General features: G+C 31.1%; 4 protein-coding genes and 1 pseudogene across 4 annotated transcripts; 4 read left to right on the forward strand and 1 right to left on the reverse strand.

The window, feature by feature from the left end:
- The first annotated feature begins 522 nt into the window (after positions 1-522).
- Positions 523-2,268, forward strand: LOC107928243 (40S ribosomal protein S19-3). Its single transcript, XM_016859428.2, has 4 exons — positions 523-724; positions 824-914; positions 989-1,172; positions 2,008-2,268. Exons 1-4 carry the CDS (start codon positions 641-643, stop codon positions 2,078-2,080), a joined length of 432 nt encoding a protein of 143 aa, XP_016714917.1. The 5' UTR covers positions 523-640; the 3' UTR covers positions 2,081-2,268.
- A 2,052-nt stretch (positions 2,269-4,320) lies between these two features.
- On the reverse strand, positions 4,321-5,101 carry LOC107928405 (SKP1-like protein 14). Its single transcript, XM_016859631.2, has one exon. The coding sequence runs from the start codon at positions 4,973-4,975 to the stop codon at positions 4,466-4,468; it is 510 nt and encodes a 169-aa protein (XP_016715120.1). The 5' UTR covers positions 4,976-5,101; the 3' UTR covers positions 4,321-4,465.
- Positions 5,102-6,819: 1,718 nt separating this feature from the next.
- Positions 6,820-9,971, forward strand: LOC107928399 (peroxisomal 2,4-dienoyl-CoA reductase [(3E)-enoyl-CoA-producing]). Its single transcript, XM_016859621.2, has 5 exons — positions 6,820-7,225; positions 8,678-8,837; positions 8,995-9,164; positions 9,254-9,476; positions 9,589-9,971. Exons 1-5 carry the CDS (start codon positions 7,040-7,042, stop codon positions 9,741-9,743), a joined length of 894 nt encoding a protein of 297 aa, XP_016715110.1. The 5' UTR covers positions 6,820-7,039; the 3' UTR covers positions 9,744-9,971.
- A 5,233-nt stretch (positions 9,972-15,204) lies between these two features.
- LOC107928324 (uncharacterized) lies at positions 15,205-17,992 on the forward strand. The gene is made up of 3 exons (XM_016859512.2): positions 15,205-15,416; positions 17,339-17,622; positions 17,730-17,992. Exons 1-3 carry the CDS (start codon positions 15,318-15,320, stop codon positions 17,749-17,751), a joined length of 405 nt encoding a protein of 134 aa, XP_016715001.1. The 5' UTR covers positions 15,205-15,317; the 3' UTR covers positions 17,752-17,992.
- A 648-nt stretch (positions 17,993-18,640) lies between these two features.
- On the forward strand, positions 18,641-19,666 carry LOC107928330 (peroxisomal 2,4-dienoyl-CoA reductase [(3E)-enoyl-CoA-producing]-like; annotated as a pseudogene).
- The last annotated feature ends 2,734 nt before the right edge of the window (positions 19,667-22,400 follow it).

Below are 22,400 nucleotides of genomic sequence, written 5' to 3' on the forward strand. Positions count from 1 at the left end.
ATTATCGTACGTGTGATGTCATGTCAGCTTGTTATTTCAACATATAACTTACTAAAAATCCAGTAATACATTTTGCGTCAAGCCCAAAGATTTGAAATTTGAAAAGTATAACAGTTTTGAATGATTCAATTAGAGAATATAGATTAAATATATAATTGTACGCATAGTATAATACTAATAATTAAATTTAACCGAATAAAATTAGCTGCTACTATTAGGGTCAAAACTAAAATTTCAGTATTCAAAAATCAAAAGAACTAAAATTGACCGATTCAAAAAGTATAACGATTAAAATTAATCAAATTAAAGTAAAAAGACTAAATCAAAAACATTCGTAAAGTACAGGGAATAATATCATAATTTAACCTTAAATCAATAGTAAATTCGGATCGGCCGATTCAACCGGGCCGACAGGGTCATAGGCAAATGAAATTCTAAAAATGGGCCGAGGCCAGGCCCATGGGTCTAGGTAAGAGATTATGGTTTTTAAGGAAGGGTATTTTAGGTAATTAGGATTTTTACACGCAGCATCTGCGTAAAAACCCTAATTCCATCTAAATCATATATTTTTGTGGATCTATCGAGCCGCCCAAAGAATCAAATCTCTGCTACTGCATAGTAAAAGAGAGAAAGAGCGACAATGGAGGCAGCAAGAACAGTTAAGGACGTTTCCCCTCACGATTTCGTCAAGGCTTACGCCGCCCATCTCAAGCGCTCCGGCAAGGTCCTTTTTTTTTTCTCAGTGCTTGATAAATTCTAGAGATTCAATTAGGGTTTTTGAAATTCAAAATTCGTTCTTTTTCCCCCTTTTTTGTCTACTTAGATTGAGCTTCCTTCATGGACTGATATTGTCAAGACCGGCAAACTCAAGGAACTTCCTCCATATGATCCTGATTGGTACTATATCAGAGCCGGTATGTTCATCTTATGAGCTTGATGTTTTGATTGTATACATATTTACGTTCTTATGAGTTCTTTTTACTTTCAGCTTCCATGGCGAGGAAAATATACCTGAGGGGAGGTCTTGGTGTTGGTGCCTTTAGAAGGATTTACGGTGGGGCTAAGAGAAATGGAAGCCGTCCTCGCCATTTCTGTAAGAGCAGTGGATCTGTTGCTCGCCACATTCTTCAACAATTGCAGAACGTTAACATCATTGATATTGATCCTAAAGGGTGAGTTTTTTTTAGTTTATGATTGTTTTTCGTTTGTTAATATTAGTGATTTCATGGTATTAAGATAGTTGGTCACCTTCAACTATGGAACTAAGTTAGAAAGTGTTTTTGAAAAATACGATCCGAAAAGCATTTGATGGATGGCAAAAGCCCTTTATTTAACTTTGTTTCATTATAAAGTGGTTTTTGACATCCGAAAGCAACCCTAAACACTCTTAGGGTGTGCTTGGTTATGGAAAGAGGGAATGGAAAAGTGGAAACAAAATGAATTTCGAGTAACCATTTTTCATCCTTATGCATAGAAACAAGTCATTTCAAATCGGAATGATAAGAGGTGAGAAAATAAGAGAAATGTAAGTTTCTTCAAAATTATTTTTCCCCCCAAAAGTTAAATTTTTTATCTTATTTTTCAACTTCAATTTTTCCATTTTTCATCATTCTAATTTTCTTTCCACTCTGCCAACCAAAGTAATTGGCTTTGTTTAATAGAATATAAGTAGAATGGTTGATTGAATTGTTAAGTTAGAGAAAGTATACAAGTAAGAATAGTTGATTATGTCCGATGCTTGTTGCTACCAATGCTTGTCGGGGCAAGTGGTAATAAGCTTAATGCCACTTGTGCATGGTTTCGGGTTCAAGTCTTGTAGATAGAAAAAATAACTTAACCCCCCGTTTAAGCATCCAAGTCAACTTAAATTCAGTTTTAGTCAAGGTTCAATTGACTACATGATACTCTCTACAAAATAAACAAAACAAAAATAATAGTTTGATTGTGTGATTATATTTGTTTGATGTATTGCTACTTCTCAACTTGTGTCATCTCATCATATAACAGTGGTAGGAGAATCACATCGAACGGCCAACGCGACCTGGACCAAGTAGCCGGAAGGATTGCGGTTGCCATCTGAGTAACTTTTAATACCCAAATTTGCTTGTTTTTGCTGTTAAGCAATTTTCATTTTAGGTACCGAGAGAGTGAAGACATGGAATATTTTTATTTTAGGGTTTGTTGACTTGTTCTCTCTTTATCACCGTCGATCTTGAACCTTGTTGATGAAAACTCGAATCTTTAAATTTTGCCTTTTTTTATTGTCTAGCACTCGATGCATGGATTTCGAATTCGATTCTTGGGTAATCCTTTTTTTTATGTAGTAATGTTAGGGTTGAGGAAAAAATTGTAAAATCGAAAGTTAACTTGAATATATTTAAAAAAAATATTATTTGTTAAAGTTTACGGAATAAACTTAAGAAATTATTTTTTCTCTAGAAATAGTTATAATTATTTTTGAAACTTTTGCAAATAATATTTATTTTGTTAAAATAACTTAATAGCCAATTGTATTAAATAAAAACGTAAAAATTTTCAAATGGCTTAGTAATTACATTGTATTTTTTTAGTTAAGTGATCGAAGATAAAATATTATCATATAAAATTATTTTTTGGGTAGAATGTTTGTAACCCTTATTATGATTTACGTGATGTGTATTACAAATTTTAAAAAATGTAAATTTATTATTTTTCAAATTAATCCTTCTACTGTTGCAATTTGCATTTACTATAGTCTTGAAAATTATTGTTCAATTTCAAATGGAAAATATTCTATTTATAGAGCCATAAAAACTTAAGTATTAACTATGTGAAATAATAAATGCTATTTTTTATTCCGTAAATGTTAATTTAATCGATCTTCCAAATACGTTACCTCATCAAATATTATAAACATTACACTTGTAATGGTGAAATATAAGCTAAATGAATCATCTATTTACATAGATTCCTCTTTCTTATTCTTAAGTAAGTCCTTGAGAGGGTTTAGTTGATCCATGATTTATGTTTCAACTTTCGATTCTTTTTCGTTTGTTTCGAGAAATATATCGATTAATTTTGATTCTTTCTTTTTCTATTGATTCTTTTTCGATCGAGATGTATAGATCCATAAATCTATGTGTCTATATCGATCTTGTTCATGAATTAACAAAAATGTGCAAAAGCTCTACCATTCTACGAGTTTCTTCCCTTTTGCGAATGGCAAATGTTTTTCCTTATGTAGATCTTATTTCAGTGAGAACTTTATGAGACGATTCGCCTACACGTCTTGCATTTATTGCTATATCGAGAGTTACTCCTCGTATTGCTTAACGTAAAACAGATTGTGGATTTGTTTTTGTCTTTTGTTGAATCTTTTTGAAGCCTCGATAGATAATTTGATAAGCCAATGATTTTTTTTTCCGTGTTGCAAAATAAGGTTAACCAACATGTTAACTAATCGATTACGATAAATTGGATCAAATTTTATAATTTTTTCTTCTGCAGTACCTCGACGTGACATGAGCGTGAAAGGGGTTCAAGAATCCATTTTCTTTTTACAAGGGCTAAAATTATTTATTTCGACTTTTTGACCCCATATTGTAGGGTGAATCTCAAAAGATACGAAAGATCTCCCTCCAAGCAGTACATACGGCTTTCATCAAATACGGTTTTCAAACACATTACCTCATCAAATATTATAAACATTACTCTTGTGATGGTGAAATATAAGCTAAATGAACCATCCACTTGGTTTTGCATGCCTAATTAAGTGTTATAATGTTAGGGCTCAAAGTTTAACAATTTCTAAGCTCATTCCGCTATAGATATAATGGAGCTACTCCTACTCAAATTCAGTAAAGCTCGTTTGTTAATTTTCATACTCAATATTGAACTTGAATTCGATTAAACTCTATTTATATAACAATAATAAATTACATAATATATTCTCAAACTATTTCAATCAAATATTAGAATGCTTAGTTCAATAATTATTAAATCAAATTCAAATTTTATTTTTCCTATATCAAACTCAAATAACTTACAAACACCCCTCCTATAATGTACTAGTTGCAAAATATTTAGCTTTTATTATTATTATTATTATTATGGGTTCAAATAAGTGAATACAGTATGTTCTTTCTTCTTCTTGATTAGCCCTTCATTGTTTAAACCTATGAGATTTTAGTGCCAATCAAGAACCAATCTTTATTGAAAGATTCATAAACCCAACACCCATATTTCAATGAAATAAAACAATTAGAGGTTCATAAATGGTTTGCATTCTGCAAATCATACGCAACTAGAGACAGATTTTCAATCACAATTAGAGCAGAGATATATAAAACAAAATTTGATAAGCCCCAATTCAATTATTTAACATAATTATGTCCTTAAATCTAGAAATTAAGTGATCATAGAAAACAACTGTTTATATCATAAAAGAAACTTGTAAAACCCTAACCCGATCATAGAAATCAAGCGATCAATCATCATCAGGATCAACACCTTCAAAAGCCCATTCATATTGTGCTCTAATCTCAGCTTCTTCCTCAGGTGTATAATCGTTTTCGATCCCAAAAAACCTCCTAACATACTCCACGCTCTTGTTCTTAATCCTATCAGCAACACCTTGGTTCAACGTATCAAGCATATCTTTGATGTTGAGATAATTAACGGCCAAGATCAACTCGACCAACGACTCATTGTCATGGGCCTTGATCAACTCTTCATCGTAAACCTTGCCTTCTTCCTCCGCCGACGAAGAATCGTTGCCGCGGGCACGGAGAGAGAGGTGGAATTTGCAGTACTCGATGATTGTAGAGAGACACTTGGAGGAAACGTTGGGGAGAGGGATGGGCTCGTCGGTGGCGTCGGGGTTTTCGTCGAAGAAGGTCTTGACGGTGCCGAGTTCCATGGCTACTGCTTCATCGACTTCGAACTCGTGATTGTCGGCGGTTCGGAGGGTAATTTTTTTGGGGACTGTGGTTGACATTGTGGAGAGTGGGGACTAACAACGAAAAGTGAAACTAGGGTTAGGGCTTTTGAAGAAAATGGGAAATTTTTGGTCGATCTTTAGGGATTTTGATCTTTTAAGGGTTGAGTGTGAGAGAGATGCGTAAAACTGAGTGGGTATATATAGTGCCTCATTAATAATTAATTAATTAAGAGTCCTAATTTGTATATAATTCAGAATTTCTAAATAAATAAATGTGATATTTGTTGACTCGCTTGTAGAATCTAAAAAACTCGACATTGATAACTATCTATTTGTAAATTAATTAATATACGCCGTGAGTAATATAAAAAAAACTCTACTTACCTTTTTGAGTTGATGTCATTTATTATTAGTGTGTATTAAAATAAAAATAATAAAGTAATTAACAAAAATACACTTTTTAAATTTACTTGCGGAGCTTGGTCTGGCCCAAAAGAATGGGACTACAATTTTGCCCAATCAGCCCCAATTAATTATTTATAAAAAAAATTAGAATTTTTAAAAATATTTAAAACATTAAAATAAATGTTCCCAACAAATTGAAAATAAATTTAAAAAGTATTTATATTTGAATAATATTAAGATAGGTGTAACTTAACAAGCCAATGTTTTTAAAATAGTAACAAAATTAACAATAAAATAAGAGTTATATAATATCCAAACAATAATAACAAAATAGTAGTAACATAATAGTGGAATTGTGGCAAAACTGTGATAAAATAACAAGAAAATAACAATTTTTTTTGCCTTTTCACTAATTCGAGTCGGGCTAAGCCTGAGCCAAAAAAGCCTTACTAAAACGGGTCTTTTTTTTGTTTAATTCCATTTTCAAGCCTATATTTTTGCAGATAAAAGATATAATGTAATCGCTTTAAGAATTATGATATCTCAAATTTGACTTTTATTATGATTTGAATTTTTTATGCATAAACGTTATGTGTGGTCTCTTTTTCTATTTTTTTTTTGAGGTTTTAGATTCAATGTTCCGTAATCTATAAGCCCTATATAAATTTATTTCGATCTAAGTTCAATTGTACTTCGATTTTCAGTTTGATTGTGTTATTTATTTATTTTATTTTGGTTATAATGATTCAAACATGAATTATTTTTTTATTGTACTTGTAAATTCTTTTAAAATATTATGTTTAGAATTTGTTGATATTTTTTGTTTGGCTTAATTCAGGACATAGACTTTCTAATAAAAATTTTCTAATAAAAATGTACTTATTGAATGTTGATAATTTTAGAGTAAAATGGGAGGAAAATGATAATTCAATTACAAAACTAAGAAAAAAGATATTAAATACATTTAAGGAAAAACAAAATAAGGATTATTATCAATTATTAGTATTGGAGTTAAAAGAAGCTTCCATATATATTCTATGATTTTTATTTTTAATATATTTGAAGATATATATGGAACTCACATTTTTCTGCCTTAAATACTAAAGTAGCCCACAAACTATACTATTTTTCTCATTTAGATACTTAAAGTTCTTTTTTTAAGTGATATTTAAATTATTAATTTCGTCTCATTTTACCCTTAAAATATGATTCCAACCAATAAAAATGTGACATGTGGTCCATTCTTACTAGACGCCGTACGAACTTTGAGATAAAATGGACAAAATTGATAGTTTAATAATCATTTTGACAAAAGAAAAGCTTTAAATACCTAAATTGAAAAAGTAATATAGTTTAAGAGCTAATTTTATAGTTAAGCAGGATTAAATCCACAAATTTGAAAATCGAAAATTTTAAAATTTGAAAAGTATAGAAATTAAAAATGACTAAAATAAAATATAAGGATTAAATAAGAAAATTTGTAAAGTACAAAGACTAAGAGTAGAATTTAACCTTTTATTGTTGTAAAAGAAAGCGAGTGAGCTGGTGGAGCCGTGTAGTCCACTAATACTAACTGTAAGTAGAGTTGCTGTTATGGAACACTGACTGAGTGGGTGTGTATGTGGCATTATTTTGTGCCGTTCACTTTTCATCTTCCTGTTTGGCTTTATTAAGTTTTGATTGGATTAGTGGCCATAATTGAGAGAGAGAACGGCAATGGAGTCACCGTTCAAAGCAGACATTTTGAAAGGGAAAGTGGGTTTAATTACAGGCGGTGGCTCAGGCATTGGTTTCGAGATTTCTACCCAGTTGGGCAAACATGGAGCTTCAATTGCTATTATGGGTCGACGCAAACATGTCCTTCAAGCTGCTGTTTCTGCTCTTCAATCCCTTGGGATTCATGTAAACTTTTTTTCATCCCCTTTTTTATTTCAAATTTTTTAATCATATTTATAGCCCTTCTTGTTGTTTGAATTCAGTTGATCTTTTAGTTTTGATCATGATTTGCATCATCTCAATGATTCCATAAATCCCAATCCTTTCTTAGCCATTGGAGGGATCTCTTTTGGGGACTTAAGTTATTTTTTTATCTAAATTATCCCCATTTGTTGCTTGTCTTGTAGGGTCATATTTTATAGAATTCTGCTTCATATGTGTGTGTTAGGTATTTCGATGAAATTGGGAAAAAAAATGGTGGTTCCTACTATATATATACATATATGTATATTAGGGGATGGGGAATTCAAAGTTTCAAACCTTACCTTTGACCGCAGATTGAGTCTTAGGTTGGTTGTCAGGGTTCTTATTGCAACAATAAGGAAAAGGTGAATTCGAGTGTGTTTAAGAACTTTTTTCCTCCGATTTTATGGGTAGAAGTAGCATTGTATTAAAAAACTATCCCGACCTTTGAGTACAGCTGGGGAAAGCATGTGTTTAAAGAAGTAGATATCGCGAGTTAATCCCACATTGGATAGGAAAGTGAAGGCCCCTTTGGGTGTATAAACGGTTACACTACACATCTTATCAGACATGTTTCTTGTGAATTGAGTAATAGTCCGAATGACATGGTGATTCCTACTATCAATATATGTGTTTGTATATTAGGGGATCAGGAATTCAAACCCAACCTTTGATTAGGGCTGGGGAAAGCATGTGTTTAAAGAAGTAGATATCATGCGTTAATCCCGCATTGGTTAGGAAAGTGAAGGTCTCTTTGGTTGTATAAGCAGATGCACTGCGCATCTTATCAGACATGTTTCTAGGGAACTGAGTAATAGTTTGGTGACATGGTGATTCCTACTATAGATATATGTGCATGTATATTAGGGGATGAGGAATTCAAACCCAACCTTTGAGTAGGACCGAGGGAAGCATGTGTCACACCACGCGTTTTAAAAAAAAGCATTAATCCACATTGGAAAGAAAATGGAGGGTCTCTCTAGGCATCTAAATGGGTGCACTGCATATCTTATAAGACATGTTTTCTTGGGAGTAAAGTAATAATCCCATGATATATGTATCTAATGCTTGGTGTGTGTTGGATTGGTCTTCTTTTAAAGTTAGTGCAATCTTTGTTTGTATTATCTTCCTGCTTCATTTCATTAACTAAGTACCTCTTTGTCCTTTATCATAGTTTAAAGTTGAAACACATGTTTCATATAAGCATATCATGTGAAATGCCACACACACACACACACACACACACATACACGCACACACATATACATACACATTGGATAGGTTATTGATTCATCGATTGTTTGATGTGCTGTATTTTGCTTGATTTGTATTTCGGGGTTTTTTCTCTCTGTACTTTTCAGCTGACATTGCATTTACTTACTATTGTTTTTAAAGGCTGTTGGCTTTGAGGGGGATGTTCGTAAGCAGGAAGATGCAAAAAGAGTGATTGAATCAACTTTCAAACATTTTGGCCATATTGACATTCTTGTGAATGCTGCTGCTGGAAACTTTCTTGTGCCTGCTGAAGATTTGTCCACTAACGGGTTTCGAACAGGTATTTTCAGCCTTCTCAACACGATTTGCAGCGTACACAGTATCATCTGATCTTTAATCTATCAATGAGAGAGCAACATTTAAGCTCGGCACTGATCTTTGGCCATAAGTACAATAGCATTTTGAAGCTTTTGCACATTTTCTTTTCCTAAATGCAGTTATGGATATTGATTCTGTTGGTACCTTCACAATGTGCCGCGAAGCACTCGAGTATCTCAAAAAGGGAGGACGTGGAAGGAACTCACCGAGTGGAGGATCAATCTTGAATATCAGTGCTACTTTACATTATACAGCCTCTTGGTACCAAATACACGTCTCTGCAGCCAAGGTTTGTCGCATAAATTTCATCCTCCGATATCTCTGCAACCATGGTCCTATTCTCAAGTTATGCTTATTTGCAGTGTTTCTTTATGTTAGGCAGCAGTTGATAGCATTACCAGAAACTTAGCACTCGAGTGGGGAACTGACTACGATATCCGGGTCAATGGTATTGCTCCTGGCCCTATTGCCGATACACCCGGCTTAAGTAAACTCGCACCCGACGAGATTACCATCAAGGCTCGAGAGCACTTGCCTTCGTATAAAATAGGGGACAAATGGGATATTGCTATGTCAGCTATCTACCTTGTTTCAGATGCTGGTGAGTTACATATGTTGATCCCCGTTCTACAAAATAGGGTCAAATCCGGGGTTTCATCTTAACTGGTTTATATTGTTGAATCGGTAATTCCTCGTTTATGTGAATCTTGAAGGTAAATTTGTGAATGGGACTACACTCGTAGTTGATGGAGGACATTGGCTGAGGAATCCTCGCCGTCTACCGAAAGAGGAAGTCAAGCAGTTGTCTCGAGTGGTCGAAAAGAGATCGAGAGAAACGCCGGTCGGAGTTCCATCCAGCAAGCTGTAAAAAAACCAACATGGAGTGATTATCAATGCTTCAACTTATAGCTAAAAGCTATAGAGGTTATAGAATTTATAAAATGACATTGCCATTTAGGCCCCGTTTAGTACAGTGGATCTAAAACAAGAGTGAAAGATATCTTACCATATTATTGTGTTTGGTTGTTGAAATTGTGATATTTATTACTCTTCTCACCTTGTGTTTGGTAAGAATTAAAAGATAGTGTTATTAGTATCTTGCTCTTAAAATCTATAGTTTCGTGGTATAGGTACTATAGAGGCTCCTGTATTAAGAGTCAAATTGTAGTCCCTCTACTTAAAAAAATAGATAAATTAATCATTGTATGTTAGATGAGAGAGTAAATTGATTTTTTTGTTAAAAATTCCATCTATCTATATCGTTAAGTATGACTAACGGAATAACCAAACAAAGATACATGGTATGTCGTGTGTTCTTCATGTTGATATATAGGGACTAGTTTTTAATAATAGAATTAGATGAAACTTTTAATAGAATGATCAGTTTGTTCCTTAATAAAAAATTAATTTGCTCATTTTTTAAATAGAGAGGATAAAATGTGATCCAACTCTTAATACAGAACTCCATAGTAGTTTACATCAATTAGAAATTGAAATATTTTACCTATAAAACTATACATTTGCATAATAACTCGCAAACAAACACAATTTACACCCAAATAAAAACACTACAAAATCACCTTAATCAAAAGTTTCTATATTCGGTCATCATCTCTCAAATACATTAGCAAACCATTAAAAATTATAATAAAATTCAACTTAAAAATAAGCAAAAAAAATAATCTTGAATCTACAAATAAATTCAGCTTCAAGAATTAAAAGAGAAACCCATTTGAAAAAAGAACAAACATTCAAAAAGGGTATTGTAGATTGATGAAGGGACTTTTTTTTCTTCTGTTAATCCTGTCTTACTTGATCTCATGGAACCTAAAAATAAATAAATAAAACTACAAATGGGATTTTTCAAAAAATAATTTATCTCATGAATATAAATAAAAATAAATTAAACAAATGGATTTTAAATTCTTTAAAAAATCTAAATAAGGATAAGAGTTATAATTTATTTAATGATACGAGGACATAATAAAAAAAATTTAAAATCAAATCACAAAATTTCTATGTTAAATAAATATCTCCCAATTTACATATAAAAATAATGTAACAAATTAATTTACACCTCTATTAAACCATTAGTCCTATCTCCCTGAGCAGCAGTGGAGTAAGTTGAAGATTGCAGATTTTGTCTCCCTAAGCAGTAGTAGAGCAGATCAAAGATGGTGAATCTTATCTTCCCAAGATAGTGGAGAAGCAGATTTAAGCCATTAATCCTATCTCCCTGAGCAGCAGTGGAGTGGGTTGAATATTGTAGATCCTGTCTCCCTAAGCAATAGTGGAGCAGATCAAAGACGGTAAATCTTATCTTTCCAAGCTGAGCAGATCAAGACTGAAGATAACTAACCTTATCTCCCTGAAGTTACAGTGGAGCTGGTTGAAGATATCAATCTTATCTCCCTAAAATTGCAGTGGAGCTGGTTGAAGATATCAATCTTATCTCCCTAAAGTTGCAGTGGAGTAGGTTGAAGAAAGTGAGCCTTATCTCCCTGAAGCTATAGTGGGTTAGGAAGAGGCTACTTGAAGAATAGAAGCGCTAAGGTCCAAACTCGACTGGACAAAATTGGTCATTTTAAAGTCTTTGGTCCGTTCTCATTATACAACAACGAGCAAAGAGGGGCAGCTGTAATACCCAATTTTGCCCAGCCCATATACAAATAATAAAACCAAAAAAAATTTAAACCCAAAACCAAAATAAATAAAACAGACCCAAATTACCTAGCCCAATAACCTAAAAAACTAACCCTAGCCCAACACCAAACTAAAAACTAAGAAACCCTAGGTAGCAAAGTCCTTAGCCGCCGCCCCTAGCAAGGTCTCCAGCCGCCGCACGTCTCGAAGCTGGCCACCGCGCGCGCCGCTTTTCCGCCCGAGCCACCATGTGTGTACTTGCAAAAGGACTAAGAGAGTCCGACAACAACTCAAACATTGTAAAAATAGAGAAAAAATAGGAAATCTTGGGTTATAAATACCCAAATCTTTGTATTTTTTATGGACTTACGAATGAACCAAAAAGAAAACAAAAAAATCAGTTTAGATATCAATCTTTTTCAAAGGTAGTTTTTTGATTCAGTTTACTTATTTATTTATTTATTTTTATTTTGTTTTGTTTGGTTTTAAAGAAATAAAGGGTAAAAGAAGTAAAAATTGTGCCTTTGTCAAGGAAGAGGTGCCGATTCCGATGAAAATCGGTGTTCCATGGGTCTGGGGATGGAAAAACCAAAAAATATGGTGACCTTTCATTTTTCGGCCACCGCGGACGACGGCACCGTAGCCGGAGACCGGCGGCCGCCACGGTGGCCCAGCACCGGAGCTTTGGCTAGAAGGAGAGAAAGGGGAGAGAGAGTTGAGAGGTTTTTGAAGTTTTTTTAAAAAAAATGGGGTCTAAATGAATTTCAAAGCAAAATTTTGGGCTTTATAGAAGGACCAAAACGGCGCCGTTTTGGTGGGATTCAGAATGCCCAAAACGACGTCGTTTTATGTTTGCCCATATGTGACCCGACCCGGCCAAAGGGGATCCGCGTGTTTTGTTAAATTGGGCCATTTGCACAATTAGTCCTCCTGTTTTACATTGTATTTTTAGATTTTTTTATTTCTTTTAAATTTCGGAGGCATATTTTATTTTTGTTTCAATTTAGCCCAACGTTGCGCAGCGTTTTGGAAGGCGGGAATAATTTCCCTTTTGGTCCTCCGTTATTGCTTGCGCATTCAAGATGGGTCTTTTTGTTTCCGATTTTTACCCCCTTTTTTTATTAAAATTTTAATTTAGTCTTTTTCTTTAATATAATTTTCAGCCCTATTTTATTTTAATTTTTTTTATTTCAAGGGCGATTTAGTTTTTTTTTCCTCTGTCTTGTTTCTAATTTTGCTTTGTGTTTTATTTTTTATTTTATTTTATTTACTCTTTTAGTTTTTTTTTCATCGTTCTTTATGTTTTATATTTGGTTTTATTTTATTATCATTCTAATCTTCATTACTACTATTACTATTGTTAATATTATTATTATTATTATTATGATTATTACTATTGTTATTATATTTTTGTAACAATTTATCTAACCTTTTTTTTTGCATGCATCTTTTTTATTCTATTTTTATTATTGTCATATATTATTTTTTTATCTTACAATATATTGTTTTATTTTCTTTTTAGAATCCAGTATAATGCATATATTTTGATGTGTTTATTTTGCAGTGTATGTTTTTAAAACTCATGTTATGTATATTTTTTTGATTTAAAGATTTGTATGAAAGTTTTTATATGATATTATTTTATATGTACGTATACAATTTATATTAAAATACCTTTATTCCTTAGATATATTATTGATTTGTTTAAACTACTAAAACTCTTTTATCCGCAAGTTTTCAAAATATTCGGCGTCCAAAATTCTCGAGGAGATTGTGTCCTAATTTACTGGGCTTCAATTTTCTCCGTTGAATTTAAATAGTCGAGTATCCCTTTTTTTTAAATCGTAAACATTTCAAGATTAAAATTTACTCTTGAGACTTCAAAGGGTTGTGTCATAACTCAATGGATGTGACATTTTGTTATCTCGAGACGAGTTTTTTAAAGCAGAAACAAATTATCCATTCGATCTCAAGACATTAAATAATTAATTTGGTACCAATTTTGGGCGTTACGAGGGTGCTAACCCTTCCTCGTGCGTAACTGACTCCTGAACCCGTTTTCTTAAATTTCGTAGACCAGAATATTTTTTTAAGGTGGGCCGATCACACCTCAATAAAGGATCGGTGGCGACTCCAATTTTTATTTTTAAGTCGACAACTAAATTTTTGTTTTCAAAGAAATGGTTTCGGCAATAACTATTTGTAAGTTATATGATATAATATGTATTATATATGGAATTAAAGGTTATGGCATGTTGTTTTTGCAAGTAACTCAGCATGTCATTCTCTTATCCTCCCAAGAAATACATAATATATTTTCATTTATCTCGGAAATTTTTAAAATACATAAAGGGATTATAAGAAATTAAGTAAACTGTAATACATAAAAAAAATTATTTAAAATATGAAAAAATTTCTTAAAACATGAAAAATAAATTATTTAAAGCATGAAAGAGTTTTAAGAAATTGAGTAATATGTAAAACATGAAACTACTACTTAAAGCATGAGAAGATACTAAGAAAATTAAGTATGTCATTAAACTTGAAAGAGTTGCAAGAAATTAGGTACTTAAAATGTGAAAAGATTTGTAATAAAAAATGACTTAAAACTTGAAACACTTCTATTCAATTATTTCAACAAAATAATGAATATAAAGTGCAAATCGTTTATTAATTTAAAGTCATGAGTCAATTTAATTAATAAATCTCATACCAAGATTCAAAACCTGGTTGGAATAGGTTTTAATTGGAGTACAAGTAAATCGATTGAATTAGGCAAAAAAAAATTAGTTGACTTGGATTTTTAATAATTTTTTTAATCAAGCCGGCTGGAACAACAAATCGGTAAATTGATTTGTATGACCATCGGTCCAGTTTTTTAAAAATTTTTCTTTTAGCATGAATGTGGTGATTATATATAAGCTATTATTGATGTTTTAAATTATTTTTTATAAAATGAGTTCTATTTGACAAAATTTCTAAATTTTTTTCATAAATATTTCTAAAAAATAATAAACTTTCCAGAACTTTTAAATTAATTTTCCTATTTTAAATACAAAATACTTATTTTTATATCAAAAAATTAAAATTAATTATATATTAAATAAAAAAATAAAATTTAGTTTAGTTTCAAATAACCACAGGTTTTAAACTTATATTCTATAAACCTTCCAAACATCTCAAGCCGAATAGATTTTGTTTTCGATTTAGAGAAAAATTCTATGTTTATTTAAAATTTTATAATTTTGTGGAAATTTTAGGAAGACTGAGTAAAAGTCAAAGGAGTTTGGTGTTAAACAATAGAGACAGTCAAAGCTGAAATTAAAGGAAAAAACAGAGCAATTACAAAAGTTGACCCCCGCCCCATTAAAGAAGCGAAGAAAAAAAAATCTGGAAGGAATTTCTTGGAAATATTTTTAAGGATGAAAATTGAATTATAAATTATTTTAGATGTTAAAGTGTAATTTTATTTTGTATTAATTTATAATTTCATAATTTTTGAAATAAAAAAATTCATTTTGGAAGATCAATGTTAATTTTACCATAATTCTATGGTTTAGTAGGAGATTAAAAGACAAAGCTCCAGCTTATACCATAATTTACTTTGTTCGCATAATTTTAAAATGCAGACCATAAATGGAGTCAAGCGCGCGAGGGCTAACAGCTACTGTAGTTAATCAGTGCGCGATCGAGCGAGCATCGAGTTTTCTCGCCGTTGACTCCTTCCAATCCCCAGCTACTATATATAAGCAGAGGCCAGGTTATGAGGCAAATAAACATGGAATTGTCTCTTTTTTGAATGAGGGTGACTCATAAGTTATTTTGTGGTGTTTGCTTCTTTTTTTTTCGTTCAATGTGGGGAACCAAAAGATGGTTCATTTTGCACCAAAGGAGGAAGGTAAATATGCCTAACTCGAATTTTCTGCCTTTTTAATGTATTGTCGATTAAAGTAGAAAGTTTTGAGTTATTGAATAATTAAGTCTTATCTTATGCAATTGTCACGGGTTTAGACTTACGTAGGTTGTGACACAATTATCCAATTGTTACGGGTTTGACTTACATGGACTGTGACACAATTGCTATGTGTGTGTTTTATTTCGGATATATACTTTGTATTAGTTTGAAATGGATAAGTGTGAGATGATAGAATTTAAAGTCATTGTGTCAGCCACATATTCAACATGTTGGGTTATTGTATTTATGTTATTATCTAAAAATAAATCGGGTTTTGATTAAAATGATAAAGTTAAAATTTCAAAGGCCTTAGTTCTTGAGTTCAAATATTATTATGGGTATATTTTTCTAAATTTTATACAAAATATAAAAAGGAAAAAAGAAAAAGAAAAAGAAAAATTGATCAAATTGGTCGCTCTACTATTAAATGATAATGGAAGACCAACAGTGCATTTCCACATTAATCACTCTAAAATTACGATAAACTACCCATCAGTCACTTTAAGTAGGGGTCACTCCTATTTTGGATCCCAAATTTTTTTCATACAAATGCATCGTTAGTCTTCCATTATTATTTAATAAAGGAGCGACAAATTTGATAAAATCCTTTTTTTGGTGTAATTTACCCTTATTATACTCATAATTTATTAAACATATTTGTATGCATTTTCTCTTTCAAAATTATTAGATTAAATTTTATTTTTAAAATATTTTAATTGAGTTTTTAATGTATTAGTAACATATTAATTAATCACTTTCAATAATCTAGCTATTAATTTGGATGTTAAAAATCGTTTAAATTTGATAAGGAGTATATTTAAAACACGTGAACCAAATTATAAATATATGTGTATTTACTACATAAGTAACTTAAATCTTTTGTGTTGAAAAAAAATTCTCTTAAATTTGATTGACACGTCTTTTTTTAAAAACATGTTTATAAAGATGCTTCATTTCAAATTTGAACTTGAATTTAATCCCTAAATTAATGGCTAGACTTATACTAAAATAAAAAAAATTTAACCTTTTTATCGTGGATCAAATGTTTATAATTTGATCAACATGTTTTAAAGATACTTCATTTCAAATTTGAATTTGTGTTTAACCCTAAATTGACAGCTAGACTTATATTAAAATTAAAAATTTTAATCTCTATATTTTAATTTTGCATAATTTGATCATCCTATTTTTATAATGTTATTAGTAAGTCCAAATTGATACTTCTAATAACTATTGTCGATAAGTAAATATGTAGATTATTTCATTGATAACTTTCATACAATTAAGCTAGCTTGGATAATTTTCTTACTATGAAATTTCATGTGATCTTTTTAACCAGAATGGTTAATAGCGTTATCAATTTGAACATTTTAATAAAATTGTAGATAAAGAGGGATCGACATATGAAAAAAAAAAGAATTAACTAAAATCATAATTTAATATTTTTATTCTAATTTAATTAAAATGTTTAAGTAAAAATAATAATTTTTAACCTTTACCATTGGCTGATACGTCAGAGATGTTAACCCTGCAACCCATGTCGCAAGCTCGAGTCACATGAATTGCTTACATGTATTTATAACATAGATCTATGTTTTAAAATAAAGTGTTCATAATAAAAATGAAAATATATAAAAGTATCAAAATAAAACTCTAGTTGAATGGTAAATTAAAGATTTTATGAAGTCATTTGACGTGGGTTTAAATCCTACCATATGCATATTTTAATGGTTTTTTAAGAAAAAAAAAACTAAAATGCTCTCGAATAATTTCCTGATTTGAGTTAGTCTCTGGTTGACTCATGATATCAATTCAGCAAAAGACTTAATAAATAGTATAGATAAAAAGAATTTGTTTTTTTGAAGGGTTTGAAGCAAGGGAGAAAATCCATGAGGAAAAGGCTGAATAAGTTGAAAACAGAGATGAAAGTGGTGAGCAAAGAGCAAAAAAGCATAAAAGAAGGGCAAAGGCAAGTTGGGGCCAAATTGCAAGGTATCAACTATGAATGCGAGCAGCTCCGCCGTGAAACTAATCGAATTATTCAACAAACCGCCACCACTCAAATCCGGTTAGCCCTAATGTTCAACATCCTTAAAGCTCGTGAGGAAGGTGATTTTGCAAAGGCTCATCAATTAACTGCACTCCTTCGGTAAATACCACTCATTGCCTTCAATTTTCTTTTCATTTTGGATTCATAAAGTCATGCCTTTTCTTTCCCTTGTATGATACTGTTTTTTTCATTGTTTTTTTTTTCAGTGAAGTAGTAGCCAGGGGTTAATTGGAAGACCCAAATTTGCAAATATTTATACTATTTGATTGCTTTTACTAATACGATATAAGATAATCATAAACTATATTCCTTATTTTAAATTGATATTTACATTTCAATATATTTTTGTGTGGAATGTAAGATTATGATATAATTCTTTTTTTTTGTAAAAGTAAATTTACTACACAATGTTATCCCATCGGATTACCTAAAATATTTGTTCTATAATATTTATTTTCACCGCTTTCATTTTAAAATGAAAATGTTTGCATGATGTCATATGTATAATCGATTGACATTAAAGATTTAAAGCTTAGGTGATTAAAATAAAAGTATGATCTAACGACGGTGACTTTAATTATTTTGATATTTACCCACTCGAAACATTTCAAACCAATTAAATTATTTAAGAAAAAGATTATAAAATATAATTTAACTACTCGATTTAATTGGTCGCTACTCAATTAATTTATCTTGTTCGATCAAATCAACTCTCACATTTACCACTCCAATCGATTGTTCCGATTATTAATTATTTTTAATAATATCAATGTGCGTTTAAACTACGAAAATAAAAGAGTAATATATTAATATTTTACTAAAATATTTTAAGATTTATTACATTTTTATCCTTTTAAAGCTAATACTCGAATAGCTCCATGTTCACCTTTCGAAAACAATGGCCTCAGCATTTGCCATCCTAACCAAAGGTACCCAATAGAATCACAAATCAAAAAGAGCTTTTAAATTTACAATGTTTTAGCTATTAATTAGTTTTAAATAACACCAAAAATCTGCAATTTTCTAAATACACTTTCCACTGATTTAAAATCTACATCGAAACCGTAACTCTGGCCTCCATATTTCACATAAAGGAACTCTTTACAAGGCGTAACTCGTGAATGCTGCTGCCGGCAACTTTCTTGTGCCTGCTGAAGATTTGTCCACTAACGGGTTTCGAACAGGTACTTTCTGCCTTCTCAACACGATTTGTAGCATACACAGTATCGTCTGATCATTAATCTATCAATGAGAGAGCAACATTTAAGCTCGGCACTGATCTTTGACCGTAAGTACAACAGCATTTTGAAGCTTTTGCACATTTTCTTTTCCTAAATGCAGTTATGGATATCAATTCTGTTGGTACGTTCACAATGTGCCGCGAAGCACTCGAGTATCTCAAAAAGGGAGGACGTGGAAGGAACTCACCGAGTGTCGGATCAATCTTGAATATCAGTGCTATACTTTACATTATACAGCTTCTTGGTACCAAATACACGTCTTTGCAGCCAAGGTTTGTCGCATAAATTTCATCCTCCGATATCTCTGCAACCACGGCCCTATTCTCGAGTTATGCTTATTTGCAGTGTTTCTTTATGTTAGGCAGCTGTTGATAGCATTATTAGAAACTTAGCACTCGAGTGGGGAACTGACAACGATATCCGGGTCAATGGTATTGCTCCTGGCCCTATTGCCGATACACCCGGCCGGCTTAAGTAAACTAGCACCCGACGAGATTAACATCAAGGCTCGAGAGCACTTGCCTTCGTATAAAATAGGGGACAAATGGGATATTGCTATGTCAGCTATCTACCTTGTTTCAGATGCTGGTGAGTTACATATATTGATCCCGTTCTACAAAATAGGGTCAAATCCGGGGTTTCATCTTTCCTGGTTTATATTGTTGAATCGGTAATTCATTGTTTATGTGAATCTTGTAGGTAAATTTGTGAATGGGAACTACACTCGTAGCTGATGGTGGACATTGGCTGAGCCATCCTCGCCGTCTATCGAAAGAGGAAGTCAAGCAGTTGTCTCGAGTGGTCGAAAAGAGATCGAGAGAAAAGCTGGTCGGAGTTCCATCCAGCAAGCTGTAAAAAAACCAACACGGAGTGATTATCAATGTTTATAAAATGACATTGCCATTTAGGCCCCGTTTGCTACAGCAGATCTAAACAAGGGTGAAAGATAGCCTTAGCCCAAATCGAAACCTTTTATTGATTACAAACTACAGCGCTCTTTATTTCAATTTCGTTTTACAAGAATCACGATAGCCTTAACCCCAAGTCTGAGAGTCCAAGCAATGAACCTCTAACCTAAGCCACCTAAAGAAAGAAGTGTAAAGAAAAACCTATGCAAATAATGACCTTCAAATCGCCTTACTACACTTGTTGGCGAAAAAAATGATATATATATTAAAAGTTTATGTATCATTTAGATAAAATGATAAAATTGAAAGTTTAAAAATCATGATATAAGTTAGAGTTTCATTATATGTGTAATTATTGATTTTATATAAAAATATAAAAAAATATTAAACCGAATTTTAATATTTTTAAAAATATTTATTGGTTGGAGTAAGTTTCATTTAGGTACAAGTTCAGAGAAAAGCATTGAATTGATTGACTTAAGAACTGGTACGGTCCAATTGAATCAGACAAAAAAGTTAGTTGAACCAAATGGTTGACTTGAATTGTTAATACTTTTAATGATTTATTTAATTGAACCGGTTGGAGTAACAAACCGGTGACTTGATTTGTATGATCACCGGTCTAGTTTGAAAACTTTTCTTTCAACATGATCGTGGTAACTTTATATAAGCCACTATTAGTATTTTCTAAGCGCTAATTTCCTTTCTCCTTTTTTTTTCCTTCAAAATTCTCTTTTTCTCTTTGTCTCTCTCTACATTTTTATCGATAAAGACTCAAATCAACCAATGAATCCAGATTATTTTCGGATTCCGTTCCAATGGATGCTTAGATTTCGATCTATGTAAGAATTAGGGTGTGATATCAATTCAGTTTGGTCGGATATTTTGAACCATCTATCATAATTCAGTTTGGCTCAATTTGATTCTTAATTTTTCCATATTAATTTTTCTTTTGGATTTTCAGACTTATTTTGATAAAATGAGTTTTATTCGACAATTTTTAATTTTTTTCATAAATATTTTTAAAAATACAATAAAATTTCAAGAACTTTTAAATTTTTTTTGCTATTTTAAATACAAAATATTTGTTTTTATATCAAAAAATTAAAATTAATAATATATTAAATAAAAAATTAAATTTGGTTGAGTTTTGAGTAACCATGAATTTTAAACTTGCTGTAACACCCCGATACCCGAGCCGCTCATTGGGACCGAGTACCAGAATATTACATTCATTGCCGAAGCAACTTCTGTTAAATTCGATTCATTCAATCATTTTAATCGCACCGCTAAGACTAAATAGCATTTACAACATAATTTAAAAACCTATCGTAATTCAATTCAAACTTCCAATTCCACTCGTAACAATTTATAATCAAATCGGGACTAAATTGTAAAGTTTTCAAAACCCTGAGCCCTCATCGCAACGTTGGGATTCCTAGTTACAACGTCACTCACTGACTTGAGCTCGTCGTGTCGCGACGTAGTATGTTCACAGTTAAATTATTCTTTTATTATACTCTAAAAATAAATTACATCAATCTAAATGGATTTTTTTTACTCTAGTAACAATATATAAATTAACTATCCTTTTTAATGAATTCACAATTAAATTGAGTTTGGATTAGTTCATCATATAATTAAATAAAATTCTTAAATAATAATAGTATGAATAGATATTTATTTTCTTACTTGAATACATAATTTACATTTTTTCGATGCATTAAAATCAAAAGTTATGATTTATTGTGATAACCATCACGCCATATCCACTTATAATTGATTTTTTATATAAAAATCTAAAAGGAAATCTAATACATGGGTTTTGTACAGTAGTGACCTAGGTGTAACTAAAATAGATACTACTATATATATAATAGCTTAAAATATGCTTTTAAATCCTTATACTTTTTGTATATTTTAAATTTAATCCTTATATTTTCCATGTTCTAAAATTCGGGTTCAATTGTTAACTACGTCTAATTTTTCTAATAAGTTCACTAATATGATATTTTAAAATAAAAAAGATATTCTCTTAATAGTCATGTATAACATTACATATTAGATCAAGATTCGTGCATAATTTTGATATTTGTCCCTTTTATTAGTAGTAACTAGTTTTTAAAATAAAAAATCGAGAAGGATTTTTTGAAAAACATTGATGTTTATGTTATCAGTAATGATTTTGTATCTCTGAATGCTCATAGAACCCATTTTTTTTATTTTTTGTGTTTTTGTAGTTGACAACATAGGAGTAGATTGAATGAATTTTTAAAAAATTTTGTTAGAAAAATATATTATTCGCTTAATATCATAAAACGTATTATTTTAATAAAATTATTAGTATATTGTATTACATTTTATAATTTTTTTTAAAAGGACCTAGTTTATTATTTCGCCTAGGTCCCAAAAATATAAAAAACAGGCTTGTTAGCAATTCCATCATTTATAGCAACATTTTAATATTACGCTCTTTTATTATTTTTCTTCATCTTCTCCATTCCACATCCTATTATTTATACGATCATTTATAACTTCTAAGTATAAGATATTCTAACTTGCTAATTTCTATTTGAAGCTAAATTGTCTCTTCTCACCTTTATTTGACGGTTGTTCAATAAACTTAACACATCCCTTTAGTTGTATTATTAAACTAATACATCATCATTTTTTTTTTCATTCATTATTTATTGATTTTGTTTTGATTTTTGAAAGAAAATGATTGGTT

The sequence above is a fragment of the Gossypium hirsutum genome, chromosome D08 (genome assembly GCF_007990345.1).
Source record: "Gossypium hirsutum isolate 1008001.06 chromosome D08, Gossypium_hirsutum_v2.1, whole genome shotgun sequence".
In the NCBI taxonomy this organism is placed as follows: domain Eukaryota; kingdom Viridiplantae; phylum Streptophyta; class Magnoliopsida; order Malvales; family Malvaceae; genus Gossypium; species Gossypium hirsutum.